We start from the raw sequence: 10,661 nt of genomic DNA, 5'->3' as shown, positions 1-10,661 counted from the left end.
CGATTTAATTTAAAAGAGCATGGGGTCATAGCTCATGGGGTGTAGAGCAATGGTAAGAGCATCGGGTCATAGCCTATGAGGTGTAGAGCAATGGTGACAGGGGTGTTGTGAAAGTACTATGTTGTGTAAAGGTCATTAGTTCAAAATTTCATAGACAAAAAATCAGTTGTGTTAAGGGTTGATGTGGCTTACGTTGAGTGCCATCGCCATGTAATTTTAATGGTTTAAATCATTGGGGTCGCAACTACTCCACCACATGCTTGTCATTTCAAGACTCACATATCTTATAAAAAAAAGAAAATAACATAAGATAATATTAATGTGTCCATTTTTTTTCAAAATTCTTTGTTTTTTCACCATTTTTACTTTTTATTTTTTTAAATCTATTGTTCTTTCACAATTTGCTTTTTATTTTTTAATTATTTGGATTCTTTTATTATATATATTATTTGTTTTATTTTAAATAAGTTTTTAAATTTACTATATTTTATTTTTTAGATTAAATTTATATATATATGTCCGTTGTTTTTTCACAATTTTTGCTTTTTATTTTTTTTAATATTTGGATGTTTTTTTATATATATTATTTGTTTTATTATTATGTTTTAATTATTATTTTTTTAATAAATTTTTAAAATTTACTATATTTTAAATTTTATTTTTTTATGTTTTTTATGGCTTTGAAATTTTGATTTTGATTTTGATTATTATTAATATTTAAAAATTTATGTAGAAAAAATATATTTTTTTTCCAAATTATTTACTTTGTTTTTTAATTAAAAAGATAAAAAATTTGGGCTATGTTTTTTTAAATGTGTTTTTCATTATTTTGTGTACATTGGTGATGATTTATGGTAATCTTAGTGTCTCATTGAAAATGGGTCAAATTGTCTTAGGTTAAGATTTCAAATGAGCTATAATTTAAACCAAAATTAAAAATAATTTGTTTTTGGTGGAAGCAATCTTTGGTTTAAGTATTGATTTTTAGGGCTTTTGTGGTCATGATATTTGGTCTTTAATGCCATGGTTGAAAAATGTTGAAATGCTAAGTTTTTTTTACTCGTGATATTTGAATTTAATTCCATGGTTGGAAAATGTGGAAATGTTAAAGTTTTTTGTACTCGTGATATTTGGTCTTTAATGCCAATGTCCATAATCATGATTTTTATTTTTAAAGCCATGCTAAAAAAATGTTGGAATTTTAACCCTTAAAAAATGGGTGACGCAACATCACCACTTTTCTATTTCGAGGTGTTTTTCATTGTTTCCCTAAAAATAGATGATTTTGGGCTAGTGTTCTCCTTTTGAGTTCACAATTTTCATTAAGTTGGTAACTTTGTTGGTCTTGAGCCACTATGGTCTTGACCAACCACTATCTCAACAATTTTAAGATTTTTTGTCTCCCTCATACGACAATGGATTGATTCAAAGACTACCCTTCACCTCCACCATGATCTAGTGCTTTGCCAATTTCTTCTTCCTTTCTTCAACTCCCTTCTCCATTTCCTTCATTTGTGTTTGAGTTAATTGAACATTGACTATATTAACATTTTTCTGCCTGCCAGGCCTCTCTAGTAACACAAGAAGGATGATTAGGATGAGTGGAGGAGGCTCAACCTGCCCCCACATGATTTTTTTTGCTTCCTCCCTCCTCTAGGTTGCCGCACACCCCTTGTCATTTTGCTTTAAGAACTAAGAATCCACCCAATAACAATACCCCAAACATGCCCTTTCCTTAGCACCATTGAGAAACTATAAAGGGGTCAAGAGAAGTAAAGCAACCTTGTCAACCATAAACTTGCCTAGCCTCGAGTCTTAGCCACCAAGAATCTATTACACTATTGGGCCTTTGCTCCACTCCAAAAAAGCACAGTGACTAGAGACCTCACAAGGAAGGCAACAATTAGATTATGGAATGGAAAGACAATGCCATAAAATAAACACAAAGCTAATGAAAGACTAGGATAATGTATACCCTCACGAGTCTGCCATCCCATCTAGGAGTGAACTTCCTCCCCAACTTTTAAGGTTGCTGTAGCCGTTAATCGATTGATGCCCCTCGCCCACTTATCATATCCACCTCCATGAGCTAGTATCCTCCTCCTTACCTTCTAATGATCCCCATGTTTCATAATTGGGTACCTGTAGGATCAACTTTTGGAGAGTTCCAACCTGTTGGGGTGGAGTTTGCACTCCTTCCCATCATTTCCTTGCATTCCTAGACATGGAGCCACAACTTTTTTGCCACAAAGTTGATGACTTTGGATTGTCATGTAGGGTGGTGGACAAGCGACATGCAAGAATGGTCATGTGCCCTCCTTTTACACCCCATTCGGGTTATCACAATTTAGTTGTTAATTGATATTATGTATAGTCATTACTACAAAGATAGGTTGATTCATCACCATTCTTTAAGAAAAACTATATAAATAGTCTATAAAAAAAATGAACTTATGACTTTTCCTAAATACATCCAAATCTTAAAACATTAACCTATTTCCTCACATTTAAAAAATGATTTTTCTCTTTAAAAAACCAAATCACCTTAAAAAAAAACCAAAACTCCTTTATAACTACTCACTTTTATAGTTGTCCTTATTACTAGTTTGACATCTAAATTATGATAAGTTTTCCGGAAAAAACTATTCACTTTAAAAAATACAATTTATAACTACTCAAGTCACGAAAATAAAACTTACAACCTATATACTATATAATCTACCTCTAATATAAAAAAGATACCCATTCCTTATAACTATCCACTAAAATAATCATATAATCTACATATTATATATAAAAAGATACCCATTCCTTATAACTATCCACTAAAATAATAAGCATAATACATATACAATATACGCTAACTACCAAGAAGACAACACCTTATAAATATTCACTAAATTAAACTAAGAATCAAAATATAAATATTGTCTTTTCGTTTCTTTTCAAGACACAATATATATATTGTATATACTCTAACGGCCCACTAAAATAAGAATCACTATATATATATACAAAATACGCGTCATAGTTACAAGTACATTAGTAAATCAAAGGCGAGGCAATTGACTCGCGAGACTATAGTAAGTAAATAAACAGTATATAATATATGAGATCTACCATCGGCGCTGTCAAAAGGGCGAAAGCTTCAGCTATGGGACTTTCGTTTCTTTGGAAATCAACAAAGAATACAAATATATCTATTTAATTTGCTCATTATCAATGCTACTGCTGGTATTTTGGGTGTTTGGTAGTGTGTTATTATCGTGTTTTGACAAATAGGAGGCGGACGAACATCAGGACAGATCAGTGAGGGAGGGTTGTTGCAGAGCAATGGAGTTGCCGTCTGCAGTAGTTGTCCTGCCCATGGGAGCTCTTTTTCTTCTCTCAGGCCTTATAGTCAATTGTATTCAGGTGGGTACCCATCTTCCATTACCTCAGTTCAATTTTTTAATGCCTAATTCCAATCTAGTTTTTGTGGGCGATGGGCAGAATTTATCCTTCTGGTAACATTACCAGGTGATGAAACTGTTGTGTTTCATCATATGTGTCATGGGTTCAACCATTCCCTACTGTAACCAGGGCAATCTGTTGGTGCGCACAACAATAACTGTATGCGACTGTTTTTTTGAATTAAATAATCTGGAATGTAATTCGAATCTGTAATTGTCAATTTAAACACAGACTGTCCTATCATAGAAATCCTTCCAAAAGTCTGGGTTTCCTTTCAACTGTAATATGTCTTTAAGCGTCGGAGCAATACCTGATTCAATGGAGCTGAATACCACATATCTGTATACATCGAGTGCCATCTAATCCCATGGGTTGCATCTTCATATGGAATTGGCTTGAAAGTGGGATGATTCAGAAGGATTACTGCCTGCTGAAACATGCTGTAATTCATGCAACAAACATTTTAATTTTTTTTTTCTCTTTGCCAGTGAAACGGCCTTTGCTTAGAGAGAAGAAATATGAAACTGTCATGTATAACGGGTACAACAACGACATAAAAGCTGCCCCTTGCCTATTTTATCTCAGTTTTTTTTTTATCATGCACGCCAGGACCTAAACCTGGGTTATCGCGGTGGTGAGTACCTCCACTCACTGCTGTACCGCAGCCTGATGGACAAAACCATTACAACAAACTTGGCGTGTGCAGTAATTGGTATTATCAATAGAAAGGGAAAACTGCCTGCAACTAGCTATGTCGACTGAAACCTTTTACTGGTAACTTTTAATGCAGACCACCAAAACGATTAGGAAGAATTCGCTTTCTGAAAATCATGGTAGCACTGTCTGCAGAAAGACGGAAACAAACGAAGCAAGAAGTTGACACGTTCATGCAAAACTTGAGGGAAAAATGGGTTAAAAAATGACACCAGAAGTTTCATGCGTGGCAGAAGTCACTGCATATTGAGGACAGGCTTTGTATAGAAGAGTTAAAAGAAGACTAAATTCCCTTTACATCTGCTTTAAACCACCTTTCAGAAATTGTTCTGCTGTATAAAAGCATCCCCAGAAAAATGATTCAAAGATGTCAACATCTGATGCCCATGGTAAAGGCACCCTAACCTGTTCTTTTTTTTGTTTAATAATGTGTCCATGACCCTAGCCTGTGGTCTAAGAAACTGTGACCCGGTAGCATCTAAGCTGTCAAAATCACCCTGGGATTGCATCCGACCTGGGCCACGCCAACTTTTAACATGGCTGGAATTTAGGTGTTTCCTCTCAGCTACTGTGGAGTTTTGAACCTAGGCTACCATGTGGAGTTTTGAACCTAGGCTACCATGTGGAGTTTTGAACCTCGGCTACCATACAGAATGAGGCCTTTCGCTACCCTGTTAAGAATAGACGTAGGGATAAGTTAAGATAGGGTAGACAGTTTAGGGGCAAGATTAGCGTATTCTAGGGTGAGCTTTTTTGGCTGGAGGTTTGTTCTGATCTTCAATAGGCGTTTTTGAAACAAATTTCTCACTATAAAGCTGTGTTCCTAATCAATACAAAATCACCAGAGTTTAGTGTGAAATTTCTGTTGTCTTCACTTGAATGTGTGTTCTGAATTCCAACATGTAATCAGAGACAATGTGATTTCGAGAGCCTGAGTTTGAAGGGGTCACAGACTGAAAGTGGAGAGCACCTGAGCTCGAATACAAATTTTGTAGAAACACTGGTTTTTGGGAAAAAATTCATCGTTGAGAAATGTGGTGGCAATTTGTGACAGCTCTGTAAAATGTGCAGAACTGTAACCGTTCATTTCAGCAAATTTTAGTTTTACCCTAGACGCTGAGTGTATGAAATGCCACTGTAGCAGTCATTGTTGTTTCTAGGAGCTAGAGATTACACTTATACCCAAATAATTTGGCCACTCCAGTAAAAGTGATACAAACAGAAGAAAGAGAAGACATTCAATCTGAAATCAGACTTCTTGATAGAGAGAGATGCCATCCGATCAAAGATGCCACGTTAGACAAGCCCAAGAGAGATTATGATAGGCAGAATTTAGAAACGATTTCAGCCAAAGCAAAATAGAAGTTTGTTGCTGGAGAAAACACCCGTGTATTAGGAAGGATGCCTCCCTGTGAAATACGATGCTGTTTAGGTTCAGAGAAAAGAGTCTACCAGTGGGTCGCTGCTCAAGACAGACTTCGGCTGCAGGAGAAAAGAGGATGTCATCGCCCACCTGCTGCTGGAGAGTCATAGACTCGTAACACATGAAAGTCAATCATAGACACTGGTTGCTTGCAAAAGTAGCTGTAACCCAAAGCTCTTGACGTGCCAAGTGTAAGAATAACCTTTTTTCCTAAAGTGTTGATTAAAAAGGGCATACTCTAGATTGAAGTCTTTTTCTTTAAAGTCAATTTGTAAGGGCTATTTACAAGTTAGAGAGAAGGGTCACTTTATTGATGAAGGTGATCTCTCTAAAGGTTCGTAGGCAATTTTTGTTTTTTTGAATTATTTGTTACTATTTCTGGTTTTTATTGGAAAAGTATTTATTATTGCAGACCTTTCAAGACGTAAATAAGCTTAATTGAAAAAAATATGCCATTTCGGAATTCAAAATTAAGAATATTTTGGTGAGAGAACTATGGGACATCTCATTTCGAAAAATTAGGACCCATTACGAATAAGTCTTGCACTTGAGAACCAAAGTCCAAAAATTGGTTGCAAGGCTAATGGTAACTTAAGAGGGATGTTCCTGTCACCTCAATGATCCCTCTTCACACTTAAACTCAATTTCCTCTAGTACAAGGGGGCTGTCCCTGAGGTTAGGATTACTAAAGCTTTAGATAATTAAGGCTCAAATGTGACTAAAGTGTTTCTTTAGCAAATCAGTTTTTTAATGAGTTTTCAAAATTGATTTTAAAGGTGGCTGATGAAGAAAGGCTAGTGCCAAACATTCCTAAATGCTTATGGAGTCATGAAGCACAATGAGGGAAGATTATGGATGTTTAGTAAAAGTAATGGTTGCTGTTATAAAATGCAGAAAATTACAAGAGTTTGCATATTTATTATGGTTGGAAATAAAACACTGAAGGCCTTTCCAAAGGCGCCCTTTCATGAACATGCAATATAGATAAGAGGTGGTTTACTCCTAGGTGAAAAAAAATCTTCCAAAGAAATGAGATTTCAGCAATTAATTAAGGAATGTAAAATTCCCTAAGCCCAAAACAAGAATTGGTTCCCAACAAATTTTATACCCAGAAATAAATTGCAGCAACCAATAAATTCTGATTTTAAACTAGTGACTACTGGTCTCTTCACAAACAAAATACACAGCAGAAACAATAGCAACAACAATCACACAATTGACACAGTTTTACCCTGGAAACCCACAAAGGGAAAAACCAAAAATGAGTTTGTTCTTATTGGCTCAGGAAGATATGGATTTTTCTTACAAAATTACAATGCTCCACAGGGAGAAATTCTCACAGCATATACCCAGTCATGCGGCCTCACCAAACCCAGCTGAAATCATGTCTTGTGCAGTCCCTGCGTCAGCCAGATCGCGTGACTGTGTCATTGCTCGTGTGGCCCTGCCTCTGCGGTGAACTATACAGCCCTGTTTCACTTGGCTTGGTTGCTGATGTTTTTCCCTGCAAATTCCTCTGTCTTCTACCAACAGTACACCCTCTCAACTGCTCTCTCAAGCTCCAATTCACTCTCTCAATTCTGTGCCTTCACCTCATGGACATAACTTATATCAAACTCCCTTGAGCCTCCTAATCCAAGCCCTAGCACTCCAAAGAGATGGAGGGCTGAGATCATCCCTCATCTCACCTCTTGAGATCAATGGCTCAGATTAGATCTTGGTCACTTAAATTATTTACCTCCATAACCTTAGACTTTGGCCCAATAAGTCAACAAATGAATATAACACATCAAATGTACTTTTCCTAAGTTAAAACTTAGGAAGGAGTCTAATAATCACTTACTCCACTTAAGCAAGCATCCATAAGGCTGATTAATGTTCTCCACAAGCTAAGGCACCAAGCTAGTGAAGAATACCTCCTGAGCTACCATAGCTCAACAAGAAACATAATGGCAAGAATGCTGAATAAAATGCAACCCTTTCAAGATTATTCTTCAGGTGTGTAATGTTCCTGGATAATTAATTGTCTAAAGGACGAAATGGCCTATTGAACACCCATAGGCTATAGCCATTGATAAAGCGGAAAACCACAAAATCTGGGCGAGTTTGGGGCAGTTGGGCGAAGAAACCCAAATTTGGGGCTTGGAATAAAGTATATTCAATCAATTAAGGAAGGAGAGCCCCTCAAAGAAATGTCTAAATTCAAGAGGGTTGGATTCATTTGAATCATCATTGTGGATCAATTTTATCTCTGTTTTTCTTGAGCCTGAGGCTCTGAGGGTTTTAACTTTTAAGATCCCATTTTCCTTGTCAAATTTGGTGGTGAAAGATTCCACCCTAGTTGACACAATTTCTATCATCTCTCATTCTGTTTTAGCATTGGAGAATCATCTGAAGAACAATAAAGTTCTTGTTATCTGAATTTGTATTTGGGCATGGGGAAAACCTTGAAAACAATGAAGTTCTTCTGTTTGTTTCATTTTTGGTTTGGGCACAGGAGCAACCTGAAGGACAACAATTTTTTTTGTTTGATTTTCTTGTTTGGGCATAGGGATTCGATTTGGTAGGAAGTAGCGAAGATTGTCTTCGTGTTTTAGCCACAGTTACAGTAGCGGCTGTCTGTATTTGTGGAAAGGTCTTAAATTAAGGGAGAGCTAAATACATGTTAGCTAGGTAGAATTTTCTCTAAGGTTAGTGCTGTACAAAGAAAAGCCCCTCATAGCAATCAGACCCTTTCTGGACAGTCTTGCAGATGGCATTTGGGGCCCAATTGCGGACCATTTCCTGGCTGGGTGGACTCTGGAGCTGTCAGCAAGGTTCTGTGACAGTTTTTCCCTGCGACCAATCACTAAGGAAATCACTAAGGAACATTAGTGAACCGAGTAGGACCCACACGGTTTTTATTAGGTCAGGATTTTCAGGAGACATCAGAATAGCGTGACCGTTGGTATTAAGGTACGTCGTTCGAGACCTCTCTAAAGATAAAGTTTTCCGAGGTAATGCAGGCTGTCTGAAGTATAAGGTAATTGTTCGTTGGAGCAAACCGAAATCAGCGAGGTTAAAATCGTTAAGTAGACTGAAGCCCTCTTGAAGACAGATGTCATTTTGGAAGGCCGAACTGTAATAAGGATCCAATTTTTACTGTTCTGTGGCTTTTATTGACCAACTCCTGCAATGATTTTTGCAGGTGAAGTGAGTCTCCCTGTGATTGAGTGAACCTCTTTGTGATCGTTTTGAGGAGTCCTGAAATTAAATGGGCCGCTTGCTGTGACAGTCGGACAGATGCTGTAACAGGGTTCTGTGCCAGCCATTAACAAAGTGCCAATGACTCTGTGGAAGTGATTTGTAACAGACCCGAGTTGCTAGGGTATTGGTCAGGAAATTCGTAGAGTGTTTTATTAGTTGCATTTGAATACAAACCTGTGTTTCACTGTTGAAATTGCTAAGTGATTGGCTGGAACTGAATTGGTTGCGCTGGTTAATGGAATTGTTGGAATAGACTGTTGGCTGCTATACTGTGAAATCTGAAAAAAATTGTGTCAGGTTACTTTATGGTTGGATACACAATTATATTGTATTGTTGCTTGTAGTTGATTTTATTGAATTCATTGTTTCACTGAGGTGCTAATCTGTTCATTGAGGAAGTTACATTATTTGTATTATTATTATATTAATTGTTGTTTGAAAAGACAAACTCTGCCCTGTAACCCTAGAAAACCTTGCGCAAATTACCATAGCCTATCACAGTGGTATCAACGCTGGCTCTCCTGCCAGCCTGGAGGGTGCTTGAAGATGGAACCATGGGGAACAATTCTAGGCAAGGAGGGTGAAGAGTCTTGGTGGAAGTTAGAAGAGCAGGGAGCAGAAACCGTTAATCGATTGCAATATTGGAACAAAAGGGCACTTGAAGAATTAAAAAAATGTAACAAAAAGGCTACAACGTCCAAGGAAAACGATGCAAGCAAAAGACATCAGATAATGATACTTCGATTTCCATAGGGGCTTCCATGAAGCAGTCAGAGGGTGCTAATAGTATTGAAGGCAAGCCAGAGTCTCTTCCAAGAATTTATGAAGAAATAATTGAAGGTCATGTTCATGATGCCGTTTCTAAAACTGAAACAGTGGTAGATACCGCAATTGTAGAGACTGATCTTGAACTCCAAACAGATGAACAGGTTTTCAGAGGTAATTCTGAGGTTCAGTTAGATCCACATACCATGGATACAGGTGGTGATGATTGTAAAACAACAACTAAGGACTGGAGTTTGGATCCAAATAAAATTTTTCCAAAGTCCACATTTGATACTCAGGTTTCAACCAACAGTGGAGAAAAATCACCTACTGTGCAATCCCCGACTTTCAATATGGATCCTTGCCAGTTGTCTCCTACTATTGAATGCCCAACCTTGAGTGTTTCACCTTGGATCAAAGATAACAAAAGTTTGAATAAATTAATGAGGAAATCAGCTGTATCTTCTCCACGACAGGAAGGAAGCTCAAACCAGGGATCTGAATTACTAAGCATCTCTTTTGGACAGTCCCTGCAAAATAATTATCATATTCAGTCTTCTGATCAGTTTGATAAAATTGTCACTTCTCTAATTGATTTCTTGGCTACTAGTATCCATCATGGCCTGCAAATTATTGATCATCATCAGCAAAATTGATCTCTACGGAAGTCATCTGTAAGATTTTCATTCAAAACTCTGGATGTGAAGGCTCTGTACACAGTTGAGAAAGTTGATAATTCTGTGGCAAATTCCTCAATCACTGAGTTTTGCCATGCTCGCCATAAATTGGATACCACATAGCAGCGTTCTGTGGAATACAAAAAAGACATGCAGGATAAATCTGACTGGCAGTTAATTCACATTGAGCAACCTAAAACCCTTGATAGAGCCAAGCCTCATCTAAGCCGAGCTGTGGAGGAAGTTTTAGTGGGGGCCATAAGGCGAGAAATGCGGGATGCCCTGAACTTAGCTATTGATGAAGAAATGTCTGCAGATCCAAAGGTCCTTTTAATAGGGGAGGAGGTTGGTGAATACCAAGGAGCATATAAGATATCAAAGGG

At 37.2% G+C, this 10,661-nt stretch overlaps 1 protein-coding gene across 1 annotated transcript in view; it reads left to right on the top strand.

The window, feature by feature from the left end:
• The first annotated feature begins 3,118 nt into the window (after positions 1-3,118).
• LOC149162402 (1-acyl-sn-glycerol-3-phosphate acyltransferase 2-like) overlaps positions 3,119-10,661 on the top strand; it is a 297,961-nt gene continuing 290,418 nt past the window's right edge. The window contains exon 1 of the mRNA XM_089437250.1: positions 3,119-3,414. Coding sequence (XP_089293376.1) covers positions 3,334-3,414 — 81 coding nt within the window. The 5' untranslated portion in view covers positions 3,119-3,333. The remainder of the gene's footprint in view (positions 3,415-10,661) is intronic.

The sequence above is a fragment of the Pinus tabuliformis genome, chromosome 5_2 (assembly GCF_031772625.1).
Source record: "Pinus tabuliformis cultivar Carrire ecotype Pingquan chromosome 5_2, CPIR1, whole genome shotgun sequence".
Taxonomy (NCBI): Eukaryota; Viridiplantae; Streptophyta; class Pinopsida; order Pinales; family Pinaceae; genus Pinus; species Pinus tabuliformis.
This window is presented reverse-complemented; position numbering and strand designations above follow the sequence as displayed.